We start from the raw sequence: 27,597 nt of genomic DNA, 5'->3' as shown, positions 1-27,597 counted from the left end.
CCCATAATATTCATGGCTTGCAGAAGGACAAGATAATGATTTCATTGAACTATTTAGCGTACCACTGAATCTTTTGCACACAGGATTTATAAATGAGCCTATAAGTACTGGATTAAAACTTCCTTTCAGTACCCATATACCGAATGTGTACTTAATATATCCTTGTAGATATTTAATTACAGTTACTATTTTTATAATGTTCTTCATGATTTTCTTGAAAAACAGAATCCGATGTCTCAGGTTTTTCATATAACTGCCTGGATTGAGCTTGCCCAGTGAACCATACAACTCTTCTACGAGGTCCTAACTAATAATCGGACGTCAAACTTCACCTTAAAACTTAATCGTAAAGTCTATACACGGGCCCAACTCGCGTAAGTTCAATCAGAATGACATGGAGATTTCTACAAATCACTTATGGTATTATATTTTCATTCTCACATGGTATTAATTCTTTCGTCTTCATCTCAAAGAAGAAATAATTGAACAAGATGACCAGTCCTGTATGGCTTATTTTTCTGAGCATGTGCCATGATGAATATTACAGCTGGGATACGTTAAAGGTTTTAATAATAATTAAGCCTGAACCTGCAAAAGAAATCAGAAAGCAATCTCCAATGTCAGGATCCTCCAAGGATTAAATAAGATAATCTGGCACCCTCCATATTTACCCATAATTTTTATTAAATGAAACTGTGATTCCTTTGTATATCCTGTCAAAGCTAATGCTAGTCAAGCTGGAAGTGGGCAATTTCTAGCTAAAATGTTAATAAGATAGTGGATTGTCTGAAGATATGTAAATTGAGTGGCCTTAAGACTTAATATGGTTCTCTTCATCAGAAGAGCCTTGATGCCACACTTACCTTCTTGCACTGCTCCAGGATTTTGAACACACACACATGATAAATACATTAGATTGTTTTCCCGAAACTTGACAGCACATAGAACTTACATGGGTGGTTTAAATTAACATGCGAAACAAATCACAGAATTAAAGATCTTTAATATTTTTTCATAGTAAATTTGGAAAGATTAAATTCAATCTCTTTTAAAATGTGACTTCTAATATTTAGGCATTACTCAGCGAACTCACTCACAAGTATCATTAACCCTTGGCCAATATTATTTTTCCTATCAGTAAAATAAATTTAAGTATAACAAATGGGTTTCAGGAATAAAAAAATGATTACTCCTTCATTTTTGTATATTAAAAGCGATTTACAGCTGTCTCACATTTCTCAGCCCTTAGAATAGTACCAGTACATGCACACTTAGGTTAACAATGCAGTAATTTTCTTGAATTCGACCATCAGTACCAGATAATTTTGTTAATATACATAAACCAATCATAGCTCTGTTCCAAAATCTGGGACAATGAGAAAATTAGAACATCAGTGCTTGGATTCATCAGTTATCTTTGCATATCTAACACTAATCACTGAATGTTCACCTTAAAATAAATTGACGGCAATACATAGGTCTTCAGGCACGTATTAAACCTTATCCATTATAATGGCACAAAACTATAGGAAGGTTAATGGCAAATACTCATTTTCACATAACCTAACTCAATTAATTACCTGGTCAGTTTGTAATTCGTTCTGTCCTAGAATTTCTTTTAATTTTCTGCTCAATATATAGCCCCTCAGTTTTAAACAATTTTTCCTAAGCTGTTGTAAATTAGCAATGAAATTACACCTAAGTCCACATCCCCATGGTTTATAAGACTGAGCTGTAAACCATATCGAAGGGAGAGTAACGAGGTAGGGGTAAGTATTAAACTCCAGCACACATCAATTGGCTAGGGTTCCCATTGGGTCCCAAGCAGGCAGAACAATGGGCTTCAATTCAAAAACGTCCATGACTTCTTGGGGCACAAATTTCTTGTCCACGACCACTTCTAACACAAACTCCTTGAACCATTCGCTACTCATCACAAGATATCCCTTTTCACCACGCTCGTCTCCCCATGAATTCTCTACTCTCCATTTCACAGGGTTTCCTTCACTCTGTAAAACATAAAAAAAAATTAAAATGCTTCTTCTTGCAATGGAGGAACAAATGTCAATATATTGTCATTTTGTAAAACACCATGAATACTAACACAAATGAAAAGAAGACAAACAAGGTATAATAATAGAATCAACAACAGAGCAATTTATTCAATCTCCTTAATATTTCATGATGAGCTGGAGCAGAAATGCATCCCAAAATCCATCTCAGCCCCACATCTTTCACCTTTTATACATGCTGAAACTTCTAATCACCTCCATACATATTAAATCCTTATCAGAGTAAAATAAATTCAATCGGACATCAAGCTGATATGGCTTGACAACTCAGAAGACCCCAACACATCTAAAACCTTCTTGGATGATTATTCATTTTGGAAACAGCATCAAAATAAAAACCAGTAGAGAATGCAAAAGGAAAAGATAATATTTTAAATGCAGTTGTGTCATTAAATTGCCAACTGCAGACTGAGTTTCAATGTAAAATCACAGAGACAAGAGCACTGAAGTTTACGTTAATACTGAAGATTCCTGAGCACGTGAAGGATGTATCTCATGCTTCATTTAATTCTTAGCTCAAATATTTTTCATGCATTTTGCAATAATAATCATTGAAAGTATGACTTTTATTTTTCTTACGTGGACATAGGGTATCTCATAGGGTATTCATGAAAATGTCATAGAAATAGCCGTCCAGCAATACAAAAGCTAATAACACACAACTTGGATAACACAAGGATGTGCTAGTGGGTGCTGAACTATGAAAAATAAAACCATTGAAAGAGTTGTCTTCTAAACAGCAAATGGTAGAGACTGAAATGCAATTGTAAAGAGAAAGAATAAATACTTTTCAGTATCATTTATAGATGATTAAGGCTGGATGAGTGACAATTCTTTTAGCAGAAATAAAGTGGCATGTGATTTATTTTAAGAGATAAGTTCACAGTTAGTGCAAAATCATTCACAACTCATCAGTATTTTGACAAATCAAAAGAGCAATCAATATAATTGTCCACAGTGCCTTAATGAAAACTGTTCACTGAGTCCTCAACCTCCATCAGGAGGAATAAAATGAGATTAACTGGGATATTTAATGTTAAAAAAGTTTCAAATAATACTACATGGAATATCTTTTAAAAAATGAGATTTTCCACAGATTTAATTATGACCCATGTTTCAATATGGACACAAAATCTTCAGTTGGAGAAAGTAAATTGCGCTATTGTAAGCATGTACTTGTTCCAACTTTCTTCTACTGAAGATGAAGTATTCACGTTGAAAACTGTGCCACAAAAAAACTTCACAAGTGAAAAATAGCACATTTAATTTTAAGCAAATATATTGTATTTTATCATAAGTTTGTTGGATAAATAATTGAGGTTTTCCATTGCCTTTCTCATACAATCAGTTGGGTATCCAGATCATAAAGACTTAATTGGCCAGTCAGCCAATATGTTACAATCATTTCTGAGCACATTAGAATAGCAGTGTGATAGGGATGGGATGAATATCAATGTAAAAAACACACATTAAAAGTGGAGGGTCAAAATATAATGGGCAAAACAATTTATCCATCTCAGAAGTGTTTTGGACCAAATGGTTCACAGTAATAGGGACATAATGAGAATTGCATTAGGCAATGCTTTTTTCACAAGGAGGAAGGAATAGATGACGGGGATGGTGAGTAAGGAAGTTGAGAAATGGCTCATCAAAACTTTAACATGGAGCATGGTTTAGTATGTTGCGGAAACATGGTTATTGGAGCAAGATGATAGGTGTTGATGCGAGGGTTTTGATATGTTGAAGTGGAGAAGGATGTAAAAGAAAAATGACTAGAAAGGAAAAAGAAGTAAGAAGTTCTAGGCATGCTAGGGGTGGGAAAAGGATTGTTGGAAAAAATCTAAACAAGGCAGAAAAGGTAGATGCAAAGCATATTGATACATAATGGAATAGAGGTGACAACTTTAGACAAATGAGGAGGGTGAAGGAAAAGATAGGTATGAAGGATGGAATGAGGAAGGACTTGAATAGCAGAATTGAATAGGGGTTTAGTGTATTGGGGGTCAGGTTGTATCTTGGGCAAGGCTAAGAAATGTAGGGGTGTTGAGTTTGTGTCCATCCAAAACCTACTTAAAATGATAGACTACCAAGAAACAATAATGTAGTTTAATTTTTGTGGTATAGTACCCCACCTGATGTGCCATAAGAAGCATTCAATAGGTCTCTTATTTCAGGGTGGTTCACTAGAAGATTCTATGTTAAATGAAGAAGATAGAGCAACAACTGGTGATTCATCTAGCAATAGGATTGTAAATTAGAGCTAAAATGGTCTATGAAAATGGAATATTTGTCAAATGTTATGATGAAATTTGATCATAATTTTATCTTTGGATGTTTATTCACTTATAAGATGCAAGGCTAGAGCCCATATCTTAGAACATGGTAAATTCAGTGAGAGGAAAGAGTTGAGATCATTAAGTGAACTAGTAACCTACAGACGTCCTAAAAACCTAAAGGATGCACTTCAATACTGAAACAATCCTAATTCATATATCTGATACAAAAGCACATTTTATCCTAAGCATCTTTTAGAATGGTCACAATGATTATGGGGCATTTTACTTTTTGTAGATGAATAATAGTGGAAGTATTAGCCAGCTGCCTCTCCTTCCAAGCAAGGGAGTAAAGAAAATTGTGATGATGTTAGGTTGTTCCTCCCCTGTTTTTGTCTCAATCTTACCCAGTTGGACAATTTCACAGCCACCTTACCTTAACGTTGCCATCTCTTTCAAACAACTCCTTTATTATTTTTCAACAAATTACTTTGTTTTCCTTCACATTCAAAGTAACACACAAGAAATGGTCATTTCATTCATACATTTATTTAGAATAAGAAAAAAAGCTGAGACAATATGAAAAAATAAAGAAATCATAAAATTTATTACATTTATCAAAGACATTAGGCCAGTGCGATTAGATATAGAAAGAGAATTTGACAATAATGAGGATAGCTTAGGTCCAGGCTACCTCGATGGTAAGATAGAAAGGTGGTTAGGGGAATTTTAATCAAATAAGGCTGAGGGGGCAGACAACATTCTCACAGAACTACTAAAAATATGGGGGAAAGAGTTTCTATGGACATTAGTGAAGACAATAGAACAAGAAGTCTGATTGTTCACGAAGTTAAGCAGTTCTCAGGATCATCAACAAACAGATGGAGAGCAGGGCAAATTATTTTTTAGGGAATGATCAGTTTGGGTTCAAGAAATGGGGAGGCACACATGATGCCACTGTGGTATTGAGGTCACTAATAGATGGGAACATAGAATACCCTCAGGGTGTATTGGTCTGTTTTGTAGATTTTGAAAAGGTATTTTGTAGAATAAATTGGGTAGAATTAATTAATGAAATTCAGAAAACAGGGGCAGATTGGAGGGACAGGACTTGTCCACAACCTGTATGGGTTTCAGTTGCGAGTGGCGGATGGAGATTCCGTATGGGCAGAGTTAGGAAGAGGAGTAAGACAGAGGTGTCCATTATCACCTGTGATGTTCAGTGCATATGTGGAGGAAATGGTTAAAGAGGCATGGGGAGGAAGAGAGAGAAATGAAATTCAGTGGGGATTTCATAAAATCATTAAGGTATGTGGATGGTTACACCTTAACTAGCCAGTCAACCAAAGGGTTGCAAACAATGCTGAGCGCATTGGAAAGCCAGTGCATTAGGTATAGAATAAGAATAAAGTTAAATAAAACAAAGGCTATGCAGTTTTCTAGAAAGAGAAAGACTAACTTAAATTTTAAAATAGAAGAGCAAAAACTGAGCAGAAGCAACAGTTTACCTATCTCAGAAGTATTTTGGACCAAAATGGGCAAAGTATTAGGGAGATGTATGTAAGTAGAAGAATTCTGTTAGGCAAAGGAGCTTTCACAAGGCAGAGGGTATTAATGACCAGGACTTTTAAAAAAGGATGCTTAGAATAGCCTTGCCAAAACTTTGATGTAGAATGTGGTTTTGCATGGCATGGAAACATGGTCATTGAAGCAGGATGATAGCAGTAGACTGGAAGCTTTTGAAATGTGTGTGGAGAAGGATGGAAAAGGTTAATTGGATAGAAAAGAACAAAAACAAAAGAAATGCTATGCATGGCAGGAAAGAGTGCATTGTTGGAGGAAACTCAAAAGAGGCAGGAGATATGGATGCAGAGCATTCTGATTGCCATTTGGATGTTGAAGATTGTGATAGAGGGGAAAACACGAGACAAGTTAGGAAGAGTATTCAATAAAGTTGCAGTTCATTCTTCATTTGAAAATAACAAAAACAGCTGCAGTATATAGCGGCAGCTAACCATGAAATGTCATTTTCCAGAAGCCGTGAACACACTTGGCCTGGTTCTCCTCCTCAATAACAAATATCACACAAATTCCCTTATATCTTCAGAATTTTTAATTTGCCTGCTAAGTTTTGGGGGTCTTGGATAATAGATAGTACCAACAGCATTAAGTCTCACAGACCTTTCACAGTCTACATAAAAACTGCTCCAGAATTAACATAGCTTGAAATTATTTCAATGGGCATTGGAATTATTATTTATATTATCAGTGCAGTGGCTAAGAGCTTAATTTTACTCCCAATCAATTCAAATCTATTGATTTGAGGGAGGACAATAAGGTGGCTTGTGTAGGAGATGTGTACAGAAATAATACATTGATTGAATGAATACAAGGATTTCATTGGAAACAATCTTTGGTGATGATTTTACATTTAAATGGTCAAGTCATAACACACAAATGTCAGATTTGGTACACTGGAAATCCACAAAAATTCTTGATAACCCTTTTATGAATTAAGCAAAAGCAAAGTTTGTGGTCCTTTCTTTTTCTAGCATAAACAACAGAATACTGTGCTTAGATAGGCGTGAAAAATTTTTAATCACACAGGTTGATAAGGATGACCTAGAACACCAAATACACTTCCAGCCCAATGCAAAACTACCTCAACAGATCCAGGATTTCCTCAATTAATGCTTTCCAGATGTATGGACAGGTTGAGGTTAGTCAAATGAATTACTAACTCATTCCCTAGATGTGACACCTCTCAAATTTTGCTTCCAGAGATTTATCAAAGTCAAGTTTTACACCAACCCGAACAGTTTCCCTTGCTGAGCTCATAGCAAGAATCTATGCCACAGTTTAAAGAAGTAAGGCTTCATTGTTACGATGGGTTTTGGGTAACATCATAAATGGATGTCATATTGAACATTAAGGTATGCAATTGTAAGTATTTCAATAAAAAATTACTCCAAAATCAGCTGTTTAAGTTGTCTGAATTAATATAGTATATTTGATTTTTCACACTTGTTTAGACCTTTTTGAAGCATCTTGTAAATTTACAGACTAGTCATGCATTAGCAGTATTCTTACTATGGAATAAATTTAATCAGAATGTATCCCGCAAATTTTACTTTCCAACATGGGTTATTATGATTATTATTGATGAAACCCCCAGGCAGTCTTCTTCATTGGTGATGCTTGAAAATAGCATATCTACTGCCTTACCTTTTATATTTGTAAATTTGACGAAAGAAGTTTTTACTACTAGGACAGTTAATTGTGAGACTACATCTATCCACTTCTATCCAAATCCTAAAAATATTGCTTGATTATAATGACTCACTGAAAAATATTTCTTTTCTACTAAGGCCAGCCAATTTTCTTTTGTCATGTAAGACATTTTATAATAAAAACCATGAAAAAAAATTAAATCCTTTTAACCATACTCTTAATCTTATAAATACAATCAACACCCATCATTCTGGGAAGCATTTAATGTTGAAAATCCTGAAGCTTGTCTCCTACTTCCTCAATATACAGGACAACCTGTATACATCTAATAAGTAAGACGATATAACATATTTGTTATTCAACATTAATAAAATTTTGAAGTACTAATTAACAACCATGACAAGCTACACCAGTGGTTGGTGTATGTTGGAGGTGAAAGCTCATTTGGCTCCCTTTGGAGACTACAAAAATGCCTTCACTTCCTTATTCTGATGAAAGTTTTCTATTGAAGGTGGTAGCATAATTAGACACTATGCCTTTCACATTTGGATGAATTAGAGCGAAATAAGTGAAATACACAGGATGTTAGACAAACATACAAGAGTTATTTAATATTTTGTGAAGAAGCTTGCTGAATATTACCAGTTCTATATTGAACTTTTAAGCCTGTGAGAAAGCCTTGGGTTCAATGTGAGATTACTGATAACTGCTCAACAATAAGATAATATTAAATTCAATAACACTGTTAAGGAGATATGAATGCAGATTTACAAGGATTTAGTTTTAATAAATGCAAGTGAAAGGATTGCTTTCTCCCTGTATTGTAATTTTTTATTGAAATATTTGGGGTTATAAAATAAAGAAATAAAATTTTATTTTCATTGTATTGATTGATCCATTGCAATAAAAGTTTTGATTAGGGTAACAGTAATAAGTAAATTTGGCAGTTTATACTCGGCCATCAGTTTAAATTCGGCCGTAGTCACAGGGCACCATAAGAAATGGTACACGTGAGGTAAAAAGAGCGTAATAAAACTTTCTGCATTTATTTAAGCCCCTTCACTTGTGTACCAGCTAATTAAGAGTTACAAATAACAAGCCCATTGGAAATTATATGGCAACAATTTTTGCCTTTATACTTATAATAGGACAGTTATTAAAATTTTCCTCTCCAGAACTCTAGAGCGAATAGAAAAAGTCACTCACCATTGTAACCATGATGAAAGGAAAGTCCTAAGATTCCTATTAAAGAGATTACTGTTGAAGAGAGGGGGCAATTAAGGTGTATAAATGATTGGAGTGACTGAGTAGCTTAGGAGGTCCCCCCAACCAAATGCCAATGACCTCCTCCCTAGAGGGCAGAGGAGTGGGTAAAGATTCAGGTCACTCTTATGCCCTTGGAATGGCAAGCCACATTGGATTGCATAAGGAGCAGGAAAAATATAAATTTTATTTATTTTAAACCCACGAAGAGAAAATAGTCTGGGGCAACGCAGTCAGATTTCATTATAGACACATTAAAACATCTTTATTATGTGTTTAGAACTTGAGAAAGTGCATGCATCAATGCCATATTAAAAGGTAATAAGATCACTTACCTATGTGGTGATGTCTTAATATCCAATTTGCTAAGAAAAACATTACCTTTTTGGGCTATAGAATAGGAAATAAGATAACAATTGTCAGGTAAAATTGCATCCATGGCGGTGGCTCATCATATGTGAAATGGATTACAACATATAATCCCTGGTCAAGTAGGAGTAGGAATCATCTTAAACTAAATTCTGAGGGAAAACAAAAGGGTAATTGCAATATGTATAAAGAAAGGATAATGGCAGTTAAGTTTGACACCAAAACCAAGGACATGGTGATATTTCAAACCTACCCACCTACTTCTGGTCATAAGGAAAGAAATTATGAAAGAATATGTCCAATAAGCAAAGTTATTGAATGGATTAAAGGAAAAGAAAATTAAATACAATGGGATTTCATGAATGATATAATTACATGAAAATAAGAGGATATATGGGAGCGTATATATTAGGATAGAGGAGTAAGATAGGAGAGTAACTGATACGATTCTGACTGAATAGAAAAGGTGTAGCAGCTAACATCGGTTCCAGCACTAGGAGAAGAAGATACACATAGAAAATGCAAGAAGACAAGAAAAGATTTTGAATGAAAATGCATTCACCAGAAATATCAGAGGACAGCCATTATGGTTTTGGCTTTCTCCATTGACCTGTACTAGCTTATGTAGTTTTTTTGTGAATTTAAAGCCTGCACATTTAACATAGTACAATAACAGCTGACTTAGAGAATATTAAATATGCACAATAAACTCATGCATATTTCTCAACCAATTTCAAAATTACTTACATCCAGGGACACTGCAGTAAAAACCATAGCATGGGTCATCATTGATTCTCCATACAGCAAACGCTCTGCTTTACTAAGGCCCATAGTTGCATCAACTCCAAATACAAGTTTGTAGTCATGCCTAAAAAGAAAAACAACATACATTAGCAATAATTAATCATACCTAAAAGCTCACATGAAATAAAATTGATCAATTTTAAACCTTAGAGACTAAAATCAAGATAACGTTATAATATTTTTAATTTATGGAAGCACAGAGATAATCTTCTGCTTTGAAAGTTTTGATACGAGCCAGATGTACAACATACATCAAAGAATACACATTTTAAATTTGAAGCTCATGCATATCTATGAAATATTTTCACGCAAGACCAATTTACTAGTTACATGTGTTCTCTTTTTATCTTGCTCAAGCTACATTTCATCATACTGACATTTTTTTTAATTTAATTTTTTCTTCCTCCTCATTACAGATGCAAGAGGAAATGGTTTTAAGGCCTAATCAAATTTCCTATGCATATATATTCAATGTAAATATATACATAGATAATCTAACTCTTTTCAAAATCTGCAAATGATTGCAATACATTCTATAACTTAAATGATGTCGCTAATTTAAGATACATTCACTCTAAAATCTTAAGTCTGACTAAGCCATATAAATACGGAAAACAGTGCTTCCTAAATCATCTATTAAAGATGAGAATCTAATTGATTTTTGGCCACTTTTGGAATTATATGACTGAGAATAAATACACTTGTACATATGCAGCAATAATATATTTTCAATCAACAGAAATAATATTTTACAAGTCAAGATGTTAAATACTTAAATGAACTTCCTTCAGGAAAAAATATCATGTCACAGAATGGAAGTTAGCAGGACGTTAAACTGAGAAAAATGTTGTATCGCATGATATGAGACTGATATATAACTAAAAATCCTTGTTAGGAGACAGTGGGTTCGAATTGCCAATAACAATGCAATAAATCCATAACAAATATATATAACTAATTGCCTGAATTATTACAAGAAATTGCGGGAGATGCCGCGAGAGTAACTTTTTGATGGAGAAATCCGCTAATATGCATTACAATGCAACAATTGCAGAGTGAAAAAAATCATTCGCCTTGACCAGAATAATTTTTACACTCAGCAATTGTTGCATTGTAATGCATGAATTATGCATGATGGCAATGATTACCGTAGGCTAACTTAAATTTTTTGGGCATTTCAGGGAAATGTGATTAAAAACCATAAATAAATATTATTCCTCGTGCATGACTCAATGTTTACTGTTATTTGAGAATCATATTTTCCCTCCTGGCTATAATAAATAATCAAAATGTCATACTGCACACTTCCATGCAAGCAATAAGAGATTATTTTCTAATTTGAACAAATATTTTTTGAATAGAAGAATCCACATTTATTATTATCATGGACTTCACTTTATTTTCCTAATCTTTAATAATAGAAAAATGATCCTTGTGAGCAAAATAATTTGTGGATCTTTCAAGTGAGACAAATAATCATTACAAAAGAAGAAATAATGAAGGATAACTGGCCAGTTAGGGTCCACTATTAGTTTGACACCAGAAAATGTCTTCATAGATCAATAGAATGGAGGAATTTAAAAAGTTAAAATCAATAGAAGAGGTCATCCTGATGGATTGTTCATGATAAGTGTATATATATCATCACAAATCAAGTAAAAAAAAGGCATGGCAGTGGTTATCAATACTCATCACAGGACTAGCATGAACATAATATGACTGCATTTTGGAATGGGCAACCGAGCTACCATGATGTCGACGCGGCTTTCCACGTCTGGGCATTTGCCATCATTAATGCAAGCTGTACAGAGTCCAAGGCATGAGTGGAATGGATGGAAGAAAAGGTAATTCTTTCTTTAGCAGTTTATGACAGCCTGTCAGGTTCTTGACCAGGCTTTACTTGATGAAATTTCATATTGTTCATCTTGTGAATTAAACACTTAGTAATTAAAATCAAAATTACTTCATAAAACCACAATTTAGTAGAAAGCAACCATGAGTTTGAGAGAAGACTATCATCATCAAGGCAGAATACCTGGTTGTTTGAAGTTATTTTTTTAAACCTTGGCCAAAAGCCCTCATCCCCTAAAATATTGTTGTCTGTCATTTTCATATTCGGAACAGGGTGTGTGATCACATGAGTGAGTGCCTCAGGGAAAAGAGTGAAGCTGTATTTATGCGCAAGAACCATATATTACAGCCATTATAAATGCGTATTTAAGCTCTCGGGAGAGGAAATAGAGAATGAGAAGGATCTGGAGGATTACACAAAAAAACAAACCCACAAAAGGATGGGAAATGTCTAAATTTGTACCTTTTGGGTTACTGACTCAAGAGACTTATGTAGGGAGTTTTTTTAAATCCACTTCAAGGAAATATATTACAGTTACATTATTCACCAGCAAAATCTACAATACTACCTTGATCAAAAATTTCCCGGAATTTATTCAGAAAATTAAAAATACAAGTTTATTCATCTAAATCTATATTGTCCCCTTCAAAGTAATCCCCATCGACTGCAACACACTTATGCCAGCGCTTGATCCAATCCTCGAAACATTTTTTATATTCGGTTTTCGGTATGTCCATCAGTGCTTCCTGCGATTTTTCCATTACTTCCTCTCGGCTGCTAAAACGCGTTCCCCGTAATGGTTTTTTAACTCGATTGAACAGAAAGAAGTCACAGGGAGCCAAATCAGGTGAATTCGGTGGCTGTTGGATGGTATTTGTTGCATTTTTCGTCAAAAAATTACGAATAATGATAGCACTGTGCGACGGTGCGTTATCATGGTGCAAAATCCACGAGTTTTCCGCCCACATTTCTGGTCTCTTTCGGCGAATTGCTTCACGCAAACGTCTCATAACGCCCAAATAATACTCTTTGTTTACTGTCTGGCCTTCTGGCAAAAATTCATGATGCACTACACCGTTGTAATCCATGAAAACCGTCAGCATTGCCTTCTTTTTTGACTGAAAACGACGTGGTTTTTTTGGTCTCGGCTCATTTGGTGAACGCCATTCACTTGCCTGATGTCTGGATTGCGTGTCGTACTCATAAACCCACGTCTCGTCTCCAGTAATGATCCTTTTGATGAATGTGGGATCGGATTCAGCCTCGCAAATCATGTCTTTTGCGACGTCAACACGGTCTCTTTTTTGCATGACATTGAGGTCTTTTGGCACCAACTTTGCTGCTACACGACGGAAACCCAAATCATTAACCACAATGTCTTGGGCGGATCCATAGGCAATGTTCAAGTCCTCCGCTATTTCTCTGATGGTTAATTTGCGGTTATTGACCAACATTTCTTTTACTTTATCAATTTTTTCACCGACTTTCGATGTCGATGGTCTGCCACTGCGTTCATCATCTTCGATTGACTCACGACCACTTCTGAACCGCTCGTGCCACTGGTAAACGACCGTTTTTTTTAGAGAATCGTTGCCGAAACACTTTTCCAACATTTCCAACGTCCGTGCGCCACTAAATCCGTTTTTTACGCAAAATTTAATACAAGTTCGTTGTTGCAAATTTAAATCCATTTCTGCAATTGTAAAAAATCGCCAACACACACAGAGATAGATGTACTCTTGGCTACGTAACTTTTGCAAATGTCAAGTTATGACACTAAGATTTAAAGGGAATATCAACAACAGATGTACCAATTTAACAAAAAAAACAGAACTCAAATCGGAACGATGGGAGTGCCACACGGTGGTTATTCCGGGAACTTTTTGATCAAGGTAGTATTCCAGCCGAAGACTGCTCCATAACAATTCATATTAAATATACTTCGCTCCTTAGAACCAAGTATGACTGATTTCCATGTGATAGTCCCTAGAGGTCTTCAGTGTCAGAAGAATAATTAGGTCTCCCTAGTATTCATTAGTAATTGTCTACAGTATTTCTTTAATCCTACATACAAAATATTATTTCTTACACATGAATATCCTCAATGCCTTGCTTTCCAGCGAAACGCTTGCTAACTTCACATCCAAACCACACAGCTTCCTGAGCTCGTATAGACTTCACAGCAAGCTTCATCAGGAGCTCAGCAGGTTGATTGTTATATATGATGCCCCTTCCTCCAATTACATTTCCAAGGCAATCAATAGTGTAAGCCTTTCCATAAGGATTTGTTGGACGAGGATCAGTCACAAGACAAACCTGGAATAATGAATAGCATAACAGAAGTTGAGGAGGTTATGAAGAAGAATACCTTCACATTATTGCAGACCCATTTACCATAATTATTTTTAGTCATAAATGAAACAGTTTCTGGCGTGACTTGAAATAGAAAATAAACAACTTGGCTTTTCCACATAGAAAATTTTTTATTTATGATCTAATTTTATTTATGGTATAACATTGCCATGTAAAAATACAGGTCAAACAGTATATATCTCTAGACGTAAGGAAAGAGGAGGGACGAAGGAAAGGATTAGTTGAGGTATGATGAGAGGGCAGAGGAGGACGACTGGTAATATGATAAATTAGCAGGCTGGGAGGAGGGATTAATACAATTATGAAAAAGTTTTGCCTGGCATCAAGTTAGTTGGCAGAGGAGTGGGGAAATGATTAATGTGAATGGGAAGAATGGCACAGGGTAATTAGTCAGATGATTAAGATGCAGGCTGGGAGGGGTTACGACATTGTTGAAAAGGTTTGCTTGGTGTCCATTCAGTAGGCAGATGGGTGAGGGAAATACAATAACAGGAAACGTGAAGGGTAAAGAAATTCATCGGTCAAAACATCTTCCCTGTAATCCATGTGTGGAAGGATTCCTTATTGATCCAGCGCATCGAGGCGGTGGCCTTTCTTTTCAATTCGCAGGATTTTGGAGGATGAAATCGCTGCTGTGGCCACAATCTTTTAGGTGTTTGGCAAAGAGTGACGTGGAGATGTTTCTAAAGCATGCTCAGTGCTCTTTTACTCTTGTCTCAAATCTCCTTCCCATCTATGTATATCTGGTTGCTGTCTTTACAGAGGAGTTTGTACACCCCACTCATTTGTAAGGGTTCAACTTGGCCCTTCCGGTGGCATAACAGATTGCCTAATTTTGTTTCGTTGTAGAAGGCCAGTCTTACCTTTTCTTTTGGAATTTCTTTGCACCTTTAATGACAAGTGGCCAAGAAAAGGGAATCTTCGCCACTGTGGCTGGTTTTCTGCAGATATGGGAGAATTATACATGGCTAACTTGGCCAAATGGGATAGTTTCTTGTAGTGAAGTTTATCAATTAACACTTCCCTACATCCATTGTTCACTACGATCTGTTTTACGATGCTGAGTTGTTTTAGAGAGTTCTCTTTAGACATGGGGATAGAAAATGCTCTGTGTAACATGGCATGGAAGGCTGATAATTTTTAAGAGGAGTGTAGTGCCTAGAATTATGGTGAATGTCTTGGTCTGTATAACACTGTTTCCTGATAATGGAAAAATCAAACCTATTGTTTTTATTTGTAATAGTTAAGTCTAGAAAGTTGAGGGATCCATCTGCTTTTAATTCCGTGGTAAATTTTACATGTGTATCTCTGGAATTGAGGAAATTCAAAAAACTGTCTAATTGTCTGTCAGCACCCATCCAGATGCAGAAAGCATCATCAACATATTTATACCAGCAGAGGATATTTTTTATGCGGGGATTCTCTGAGTATAACATTAGTTGCTCAAAATTGTCAGGTAAATGTCTGCTCATAGTGGAGAAAGCGGAGTCTATAGCCAAGCTGTCTTGTTTTTGGTATATTTTGCCATTAAATACAAAACTGTTTTGTTCTACACACACTTTTAAGGATGAGCACAATTCAAAAATCACCTGAGTTGGAACCCTTGCTTTAACAAGGGTAACTTCCGATAGATTTAGAGCTCCTGATCTTGGAACACTGGGGAATAAATTTGTGACATCAAATGATACCATTACGCACTTAGGAGTTATTATTTCTTAAGACAACAGATCCACAAGTTCTGGTGAATTTTTTATTCCGTATTTCAGGGAAAATTTGGAAAAAATATTTGAATAAGACATTTAACTTATTAGCCCATAAGTTGTTTGGGGCTAAAACATTGGAAATCACAGGCTGAATAGGTACACAGCTACACAGACTGCTTGTACTGATTCTGTGGATTTTTGGCAGACCAAGTAATCTGGGCACTGATGGATTCATTTGTATTAGGTTGCGTTTCTCCCAAGGGCTTATTATCACTTCACATGAGTTGCTGGAAGCTTTGCACACTTCCTGATAGTCAGGCATGAGGTCCTTAGTTAAAACTATTGCGTTACCTTTGTCTGCCTTGGAAACAATAAGGTCTTGTTCCAAAATTGTGTCTTCTACTGACAACAAGGCTTTGTAGTCTTCTGTATATTTTTGCATTTTTAGGACGCAAATAAAAAAATTTTCTAAGTGGAAAACCCACGTTGTTTACTTTAATTTCAATACTTTTTAGACATACTAATCATGCATAGGGTTTGATGTCATGGAAAATGATAATCAATATAAATAAACTTGTCAATGTTACTATGTTACTTTGCCACTATAATGCAATGGTTAGATACAAATTAATGAATAGCTTCCAAATATTTTCATAGATTTCTGATGGCAGGATTGTAAACTGGTTAGTGCAACCCAAGTCCCCATTTCATACAGATAGGTAACTGTAAGAATTCCCATAAACATTTTGAAGGTCACAAATGGCAAGCATTGAGCAGAGGCTATCATGGCTGATGATGTGATCTTTCATGAATGTCCAGCATTTTTGCCAAATGGGTCATCAGAGGAAAATGAACATCTCATTTGAATTGCATTACACAGGGGAACCTTGTAATACGATTATAATTCATTCCGTGATCTTTCTCATAAAGCAAAACACTTGTTTAGTGAAACAATTTCTCATATATAAATTAATTTAAAATATGATAATGCTTTCTTCTACACCAAAAAAATAATTAGAAAAACTTATATATGCATTGCTTAGGATCATAGATATATCCACCTTTTCTTCTATCATAGAATGAAGTAATCAGGAATGTAAACTCTATTTGTAAAAGCAAAAATTAATCGAAATAAACAGGTTATTTTTTGTGATATGTGCCTCATTCTTCATACCACATTTAGCCTGCTGTTTTGGACTAAACACTTCTTGAAGGCTGTTTCACTTCTGAATGGTTAAGAAGCAGGGGTTTAATATCTAATTTTCCATTTTCATTGTTAAAGGGTAACGGCCTTTTATTGGCTTATGACCGCGCAATGAATTCCCTTCTACTGTAATGTGTAGAAATGTTTGTTTCAGCATCTTCTTAGAGAAGAGACACATCTCATCACAATTAAAACCCTTTTCAGGTAAGTAACTGTCAGAATTTATGAGTTTCTACAAATCAACTATGAAGTTCTCTGCTGCTTTCAACTCAAGACCTTGCTTCTTCACCACGCCATAAATGCCTACTTTTATTGTAAACTTCTCGAGCCACCCACAGCTCCCCTTAAATACTTCTTCAGTCATTGATAACCCTGACGAAGCTGGCGAAAATTACCTTCTCCATCTCTAAAATGAAACTTCATTGCAATTACTTTTCCTTAATCCAAATGGGAAATAACTTTTTGTCATTGTACAGAATACATGCCTGTTGCATAGATATTCTTATCACTCTCTTTGAAGCATCCCATCCTCTTAATTTTGTCCTTGTGCTTGAAGAAAATGCAAATCATTGATAACAACTGATTGTTTATGTGCTTACTAGGTCAGCCTTACACCTTGCTCTTGATTTTCTTTGACTTAACTTTTCATTCCTATTGTTATTTTTATTCTTATGTGGCTTTCCTCTCGAGGATTTTTCTTCTGGGTCATTTTTAACACTATACACAAAACAATATTAAATTTTGTACCAAAGGATCACTAATAATAATAATAATGAATACAAGTTTGGAAACATGTGTCATCACTAGTAACACTAAGATGCTGGCCGAAGAAGTGCTAAACACAAACTGGAGTAACAGGCGTGCAATCATTCTGGGAATTCCCCTCTCCTCATCACTCACTAAGCAAATCATTTTCGAGACCAACAATTTTGCTCGTAATGTGAATTACTTGATATGCGAGATGCTCGTCGATTGAGGTTCCGCTGTACAGGGTTCGTCCGGAAAATAAGTGTACTGATTTTTTCCCGCCGCTCCAGGTGCGCCCAGCACCGCTCTGACGGGCTGCGATTGGAGAGGGGTATGTTGGCAAGCGACGCTGAAAAAGGCAGTCGGCTCTGAGCTGTGGTGTAGTGAGGAGCTCTGTTAACGCGAACCTCCACGCTCGACCCACGTCACGGAACGCGATGCCGAAGCAGCGTTATTCCATCAAATTTGCGGTAAAGCTTGGGAAATCATCTACCGAAACTGTCAGTATGATTAACCAGGCTTACGGGGAGTCAGCCATGTCCAGAAACATGATCTTTCGGTGGCACAAGATGTTCGTGGAGGGCAGAGAAGAGGTCGACGACGAACCACGGCCTGGACGCCCATCAACGACACTCACCGACGAAAATGTGCGAAAAGTTCGCGATGTACTGAACTCTGATCGTCGTCTTAGTGTTCGGATGATAGCAGAGCAGTGTAATGTGCCAAAAACAATAGTGCACGAGATTATTAGGGAGCAATTACAGATGCAAAAAATTTGTACAAAGTTGGTGCCGAAAGTGCTCAGTGATGATCAAAGACTCAATCGTTTGGAAATCGCGACACAACTTGCGGATCACTGCAAACTTGCGGACTTGGCACCACCGGACTTCTTTCTGTTCCCGAAGATAAAGAGGAGTTTGAAAGGAACGCGATACGGGACTTTGGACGCCGTCAAAGAGGCCGTGACGACGTGTCTTCGAGAGGTTCCCGATGATGCCTTCGCGGGGGCGTTCCAGGAATGGGAACGCCGCTGGAACAAGTGTATCGACTCACAAGGGTCCTATTTTGAGGAATATTAGCTTAAGATATGTAAAAGTGTAATAAATTTTTTTTCCTGAGCTCTGTACACTTATTTTCCGGACGAACCCTGTAATTAGGCACCCTGCAACAATGGGAAGGGAGAGCCATCCTATTCCCAGGAATTGACACCCTGCATTGTCATTTGTTTGACATGATCACCGAACCATGAGCAAAACTTAATTGAGTCAAATTATAATGACAAATATGCACATACTGTCCTGTAGGTGATAGGAGGGAGAAATCAACTACTGCACATATTTCTGCCAAACAGCCAGTGTGGTACCACTGTTACTACTTAGTATGGGGGAACAAATTCTCTGCAACTAGCTCACAAACTACTCACCGCGAAATTGCAAGGTGCATGTATCAACTGAACTTGCATCTTGTAAAAAATGAGCAAGTTCAGTTAATTTGCTACATTACTGAAAGAACTGAACATATTTTAACACACAACGGCTACCACTGATGCAATACAAGTAATGGAGTCAAATCAATAACACTTATACCACACATACATTACAATATTAGCACACAATATTAGAAAACATTTCCTGCAAAACAAATTACGAGAATTGAAAATGTGATCACTCTTCATTTAACAACCTTGGTACAAAACCAACCCATTTATTATATATAAAATAATATTATGAAAATACATGAAGGTTGTATAACTGCATGCTGCCAGTAAACTCACCTTGTCATCGACGTTAAAGCAAGTCTTCACATACTTTTCATAGAATTCGTTAGCTGTCACTGGCCCAACGCTGTTGTATTGTTTATTTTTATCATAGTACTCCCAAGTAAAAGTCTCCGATGGAATACCCAAACATATTCCAACAATTCTGTATATATCAGTCATTTGCTCATCTATTTTATCTTGAATAGCTTCATCACTGGCACCTGAATTTACTAAATCCCTTAAAACTTTGGTGTATTCACGCAACTGTAAAATAAATGTTATTAGTTAAAATACGATTTTGAAGTGGACAAATACAAAATAATTTATATCAAAAGTTAAGCTTAGTACTCTTAGTCTTCATTTTTAACAGTACACCTGCTATACTTAAAATTGCATCAAATTTTACCAAAGAACATCTTTGCCTTCATATCCTTAGATTAATTTAATTATTTACTCATAAAAACAATTTAACCTTCTAATTAACCTTGTGGAGATCTGTTAACTTTGTAACTTGTTGTCATTGTATTGTAACTTTTCTGTTAAAATTCTGGTTGGATGGGAGAAATATTTCACCCATATTTATCAAGCTTTTATTATTTTAATAATTAAATAAACTCATCAAAACTAAGTTCATGGCATCATTTTATTGAAGACAAGAGTAAAAGTTTTGAAATAAATTTTTCAAGTACTTACAAATTTATATTCATTTTTAGTCATGAACGAAACTCATCGAATGCAATGTAACTGTATTGAAAACCTTTACATTTTTAGCAATTAAAAGCCCCAATACAATATGGTAAAAATACTTAAGGTGCACCTAAATGAAACTTTAAAAGTGTAAATTATTATTATCGGTAATCAACTGGCTAAGGTAGGTTTTAGATGGAAAAAACTAAATAATGATACAATGACAATTCCCTTGATTTTCCTAACATAAAACAAAACAGACATTCAATACTCTAATTAGCCCTTCTTCAATTCCGCATAGTTCCTTTATCCCTTAATTCTGTCCAACATGCCTATCCTATTCCTTCCTCTTCCACATTTGTCTAACGTTCTCCCCTTGATCACAGCCTTCAACATCCCGTTGCTAATCAAAAACACTCTGCACCCATCTTTCCTGCCTCCTTTGGATTTCTCCTAAAAATCCTTGCTATATAAACCTCCCCACCAAGCTTAGCACTTCCTTGTTTGTTTTCCTTTCTCTCTATTTCTCCTTTTCCATCCATCTCCACACGCATATTTCAAAAGCCTCAAATATAATCTTATCTTATCCAACTCCTGTTTCAATGACCATAATTCCATGCCATACAAAATTACGCTTCATATCAAATTTTTGATGAGCCTTATCTAAACATCCTCACTTAAAATTCCTGGTCATCAATTCCTTCCTCCTTGTGAAAGCTGTATTGCTAAACAGAATTCTTCTACTTATGTCCCTACTACTGTGACCATTTTGGTCCAAAATACTTCTGAGATAGGTAAACTGTTCCTTCTGCTTCAGTTTTTGCTTTTCTATTTTAAAATTTAAGTTAGTCTTTCTCTTGCTTGGAATCTGCATAACCTTTGTTTTATTTAACTTTATTCTCATTCCATACCTAATGCACTGGCTTTCCAATGAGCTCAACATTGTTTGCAACCCTTTGGTTGACTGGCAAGTTAAGGTGTAATCATCCACAAACCTTAATGATTTTATGGAATCCCCACTGACTTTCATTTCTCTCTCTTCCTTCCCATGCCTCTTTAAACATTTCCTCTACATAGGCATTGAACATCACAGGTGATAATGGACACCTCTGTCTTACTCCTTTTCCTAACACTGCCCATACGGACTCTCCATCAACCACTCACACCTGAAACCCACACAGGTTGTGGATAAGTCCTGTCCCTCCTATCTACCCCTGTTTTCTGAATTTCATTAATTAATTTTACCCAATTTATTCTATAAAATACCTTTTCAAAATCTACAAAACAAACAAATACATCCAGAATGTATTCTATTTGCCTGTCTATAGTGATCTTATTACTGGAATGGCATCATGTGTGCCACTCCCCTTCTTGAACTGAAAACTGATCAACCCCTAATCACCCATTTTCCCTGCTCCCCATCCTCTAACAGACTGATTGCACAGTTCCTTCATTATTTTCACTTTTGAGCAGCATTTCACCATTGAACTGATGCTCTTTCAAAACATCAAATCCAGAATCTGTCACAGTACATGTGATTTTATACAATTTCAGGCTACTTTTTCTAAAAATTGTCATCTTACTATATTTTCTAATAAATAAATACAACTAGCATTTCTATACGGGTAGCCACACTGCCAGTTATATTCAATGCATTGTAAAATATAACTATAGTCCACCTTATAGTATTCCTCTCAGAGTTGTTGTTTTAGCACAGAAGGTCCTTCTTCCTTCCTTTGATTATGTTACAGAATGTTGTATTGTTTTAGACTTCCTATGGTACCAGTTTCTATAACTAGGGCATCATAGGCACATATGGTAGATGACAGCCCTGTTTTTCTTTGGGCAGTGGGACAAAAAAGTACTCATTTTGGATATCTAACAGTGAAAATTTAACAATTCTTCTTTTAGACAGCAAAATATCTTTCAGAATGTCCTTATTTTTTTATAGATGCCAATAGTTACTAAGCCAAAAAGTTTGTTTTTGATACACAAGAATATTTTAAGCTAACTATAAGGAGGGCAAACAACTATACCCCATTATATTCTGGTTGATTCCCCTTACTGGATCCACAATGTGAATAACCATGTCATTAGCAGCATTAGTTTTTAATAGGTTAAGAAGCTGCTGCTATAGCCAACTCCAAATTCATGCCTTAAAATATTTTACAACAGAAGACAGGAAACTAATTTAGGCATGTTTGCTAGTTTTCACGGATTACATGTAGTGACACTTCTCGGAATGTTTCATTCTTCTGAAGAATGAAACTTTTGAAAACTATCAATAAATCTTTCAAAAACATGGTGAGCTGAGCAAATTTGTCGAACCTTTTGCAATCAATACTAATCTGCGTTGTTTGAAAGTATTTTCCAAAGGAAAAATAAACAAAGACAAATTGCTATCTTAATTATTATTTTAATAAAATTATGTGGACAGTAAGTATGTAGTTGGAGCTTTTTCCAATAATTCCAAGCTACCAGTTTTATAACATTATTTATTGCATGCTAATGATTATCATAAAATATTTTAGTTTCGCAAGAAAACTGTATATATGAGAACAAAAGCTATTTTCTATCCATTTATCATCCTTTTATTCCATAACAAGATCATTTCTGAAACAACTGCAGAAGGAAGGTGCCCATGAAAGGTATTCTTTTACTTTTGAAAGGAGAGAATAGGGGGATCGAGATGGTGCGGGGGCTAACGTACTGGCTTCCCACCCTGAGGGCGCGGGTTCAAATCCCGGCGGTGTTGAATATTTTTCAGAGGTATCTTGATCCCTACTTGAGGTGCTTTGTGGAGGGCACTTTGAGGGAGTACGCCGTCCGTCGGATGGGACGTTAAACTGCGGACCCCTTGGCGCCTTTCGTAAAGAGTAGGCTAATGCCGACGCCGGGTTTCTCTCCACCCTTCATCCTTTCCTGTCCATCCCCTATGGCGCAAATGACCTTAGCTGTCGGTCGCCTCCCCTCAAAACTACTACTAGGAGAGAATAGCCCTTTGATAATTGCAAAAGTTCACAAAATTTAAAAATAGTTAAAAACTAGATTGAAATAGGTAATTAAAACTAGTTTGTTAATCTGGCCACAGTACAACATAAAGTTGATCTTTCATGGAATCTGCAGTACATATTCATTCATTTGAAGTCATCCTGATACCAAACTCCTCAAACTGGATATTGGCCATACTTGAAGGATTATTTTGACATAATATCTTATGGAAGTCGATGAGAATGAAAATATTAGGAACTCAGAATAAATCAATTCAATGAAATTTGCATGCTCTTCAGCTTTTCTAGGGTTGAATCAGCCATTAAAATATCAGTTATTCATCACCTCACATAGTGTAATACATGAAAGGGAGTAGTTAGAACTATTGGCATTTGCCATGACAGCACAAAATCTTTCCTCGTATCATCACTTCATGCATGGAAAACCAGCCAGCAGTAACACACCTTGCGAAAAAATTGTAATTGAAGCAAATAGGAAGCATTATTGAAGAGCATATAGCATAAAATAAAGTTTTCTGTGATAGTTTGAATAAAGGGAATGTACACGCTGATGAAACAAAATGCTCGCTTTAAGAGATGTACTATGTATCACTAGCTGTAAATACAATGCCAAAGTATATGCATGTAAACTGATATTCTGAAAATGAAGGTCAATAGGCATCAATTGTTTCCAAAATAAACCAGGCGTCCTTTCATTTCTCAGCTTAGAATCTGCTGGCCAGTGGTGTGATTCTTTACTATTTGAACCATAATGACCTACCTGAACTAATGACAGCTCTTGAGGATGCATTTCTACTGGAGAGTAATTCATTTAATGATAGCATTAGGATTAACACCACACCCTGATTTCCCTCTTATACTTTTCTACACAACTCGAAAACTTTCATCAGATCTGATTCAGCTCTTACAGATTCTAAACACACTGATTTTATCTTAAATGCCATTTATCTTATTTCTCCTACCCCATTTATGCTACAATCTACCTTCACAATAGGCTTCAACATTCCACTATCTCTATATTGCCTCCATTATTTTCTTTCAACATTTTCTTCACTAACTTCTTCTCCTGCCCCAGCCATACGCAGTGAAACTCAAGTCCTAAAAATATTTTCCATTAAATTGCTCCAATAACACAGAAGTATTTCAATTACAGCTATCACATGTCTAATTCCAAAAATAGCAAAGAGAGGGTTAGAGGTGGTATTCAGATCAAAGTGTACCCCCCTGTGCTGAAGGCACATCTATTGTAGGTGATACAAACCTTCCAAGCATTTTCTGGGCTCCACAATGGCAGCCTGTCAATTCAGAGCATAGTTTTTGGTTTGAGAATTCAACAACTATGGATTTATTCTATTGTTAACTGCTTTGTATTGTTATTGAAGAGAGGGAATCATTTTCTTTGACTCTATGTCATCTCAGAAAGGTTTTTGATCGCGTTAACTTTCTATAGTACTCTAAAAGCTAGAATATCATGGTATCAAAGAAATTTATCAGAAACTTTCAGCCATATCTGACAGACCTTCACCAGTTGGTTGTTAATCTACAGCTTTTACAGTGTGTGTGGTGTCCCATATGGCTTTAGTGCTTGGCTAAATACTGTTGACCATTATGATTAAAGATTTGCCTATTAATAAGAGATTTGAATCAGCATTACATGCTGGCAACACTACCTTTGCAAAAATGTTAAAATCTTGACAGTACAATGATACTATCCATCGATGCCCAAAGGTAGAATAAGGATTGGTTTGACAGCATGATGTATATTGAAATTGTTTTATTTTATGTTGAAATGATTATATAACACATTGGCTTTATATATTGTCTTAAAAATAACTAAAATTTAATATATTAAATTACAGAGAAATGATATTAATACTTAACTGGAAAAGCTACATCAGTAATAATCTTAGTAAAGTTGTTTACCAATGAGGTAGGCTCAGCTTTTTGATTCCAAAAGAGCATATTAAATCAATTTAATTTGCTTTATTTCAGGGTCAATTGAATTAGGGTGCAAAGCCATTCCATACACATCAAACAAAGTCTGCTACTACAAAAGTAAGCTATTATATCTCTTGCTAGTATCCCATTATTTGATCATTGCATGGTATAAATACATTGCATAGTATTGCAATAACATAAATAATGCCTCTTATTTACACTTTTTTATTACATGCATAATGTCAGGTTAGTTCAAACATCTTCAGCTCTGGTTAATGTGAACATTAGCTGAGAAGCTTATTCATTAAGACCTGATTTACATAATATGCCATTATAGGGATTGTGCAAACTTCAATATTAAACTTTTTCAATCAACTTCAACTTAAATGTTCCATACTGTGAACATCCAGATGGATAAATGCTTGCCAGCTCAAGAGAATATATTTGATTGATGAACTTTTAATGGGCATTTTCATCTAATTTAAGACTACATGCTGCCTATTTGTAAATGTAGCAATATGCTTTTTTATTCAACTATTTTGACATTTAATATGATTGGACTATTTATCAAAATGAATAAAGTAATAATTATAATAATTATAGCTCATCCTTTGAATAAATAGTGACAAACGTATTGAATTTTTGTGATCTTCGGCAAAAATATCACCTGTGGGACAATTTGCTTATTTACATGGAATAAGATAAGCCAATACTGCCTGTTGCTAATTCACTACTTCTATCATTTAAATTCGCACCACGTTCTGAATTAGATTAAATTATTATTACATGACTAATTTATGTCTAGACACTGTAGCTTTACTATTTACAACTTGGGAGCATGACTACTCTACTCAGAGAGTAGTCACCGATAACAGAAAATATCTATACATATCATTGTAAGCACACATGGTGGAAAATCACAAGTGGGAACTAAACTCATGGATTATTGATTATAAATATCAAATCCCTACCTTGCTCTTAAGAATGGTGTTCATCCTTAGACTTGATTCACAGCTAAATGATTCGGGGAAACACTTTTTTGGCATCAGGCCATGGCGATTAATAAGGTTGACCATCATATCCCATTGACCTCCATCGCAAGTAGGGTCCTAAAACAGGTCAAATAAAATCATTAACAGGCCAAACCAACAAGCATTTGTGTCCACAATGAGGTTAACAACGGAAACTCACATGTAGGAGAAATGAGACTAATCTTCCGTCAACAGGTTCTCCCCTCCTAGCAGTACTAACAACATTACTTAAGAAGTAATTGCTTCGCTCGATCTAAAATAAAAAGAAGCATTAATGACGGAATCAAATATTCTATCTAATTTCCACTATAAGCTTCATTTTTACCTTATCCCAGAAAAACAGATGTGCTTGACTAAATTCAAATTCGTCTATGTTGTGTTGTTTCATAAATGGTATCCGAATAACATTCAGGCAAGCAAAAATCCAACAACGCCCTGAATTTTTTTGATTAGTCATTGGCTTTCCTTCAACCTCCACCTGCCAAAAAAACAGTATTAATTTAAGGCTGACTAATTATCAACATCAATACCATATATCAGGCGTTATTTAAATAGAATTTATACCTTGTGGGTGAATACGTGCTGAGTTTCTTCGAGGTGTTTCCTTGATAAACAAACCTCAAGTGGATCCACCCGGGTGCATACATTTTGAGCCAAAACGTTCTTAGGATCCGAATAAAAGCTGGATCGAAACTTTTGAAGGATTTCAGGGCTCAACGGTGCTGAAACATAAATATTTTCCAATGCAGAATTATTTAATCGACTAAACACAAAACAAAAATGAAGGAAAGAAATACATGTCAAATTTAGTAAAATCGACTTCCGAATACTCTTGAGTTAAATTATTATTTTCACTTCAAAAAAGTATCCCTCCAGATACGATTATCACTGCAATATTTACTTAGCTACGATATTTAGGAGTGACTTCAGCAATATCGACGGCTATGTAAAATGATAAGAATGCTCAACCTTAACGGAAGTAATTATAAAAATGTGAAAGCAAATTATACTAGGACTTAGCCACAGTCATTAACCAAAGAACCGAAATACTTCGGAAGCCGTGTTCCTCTGAAAAGAATAAAAAAAATATGTACAGCACTCAGCCACGAAAACTTACTTCCGACCATATTTGCTGTATGAACTACGTAAGTCAGCGAATCATCAAAGAAACCAGTGGAATTAATGAAAGTTTGAGCATAAAATTAAGATGCTTTTTATAGATTTAATATATTTGTCTTAGAAGAAACTAGAGTTGGTTTGAAGGATCAAATTGAATAAAC

At 35.6% G+C, this 27,597-nt stretch overlaps 1 protein-coding gene across 2 annotated transcripts; it reads right to left on the bottom strand.

Annotated features, from left to right (window-relative positions):
- Positions 1-1,186: 1,186 nt before the first annotated feature.
- Positions 1,187-27,597, bottom strand: LOC139693941 (bleomycin hydrolase). Of its 2 annotated transcripts, none has more exons than XM_071592287.1 (9): positions 27,435-27,597; positions 26,882-27,039; positions 26,643-26,795; positions 26,478-26,570; positions 26,258-26,395; positions 19,666-19,914; positions 13,954-14,180; positions 9,956-10,076; positions 1,187-2,009 (listed from the first exon to the last, which is right to left on the bottom strand). In XM_071592287.1, exons 1-9 carry the CDS (start codon positions 27,442-27,444, stop codon positions 1,794-1,796), a joined length of 1,365 nt encoding a protein of 454 aa, XP_071448388.1. In that variant the 5' UTR covers positions 27,445-27,597; the 3' UTR covers positions 1,187-1,793. The 2 variants fall into 2 exon arrangements, with proteins under 2 accessions (XP_071448388.1, XP_071448390.1); XM_071592289.1 differs by lacking the exon at positions 27,435-27,597 and adding an exon at positions 27,219-27,237.

This window comes from Hetaerina americana, unplaced genomic scaffold (assembly GCF_022747635.1).
Source record: "Hetaerina americana unplaced genomic scaffold, ioHetAmer1.1.p SCAF_5, whole genome shotgun sequence".
Lineage (NCBI taxonomy): Eukaryota > Metazoa > Arthropoda > Insecta > Odonata > Calopterygidae > Hetaerina > Hetaerina americana.
Note: the sequence above shows the minus strand (reverse complement) of the source record. Positions and strands in the feature narration are given on the sequence as shown.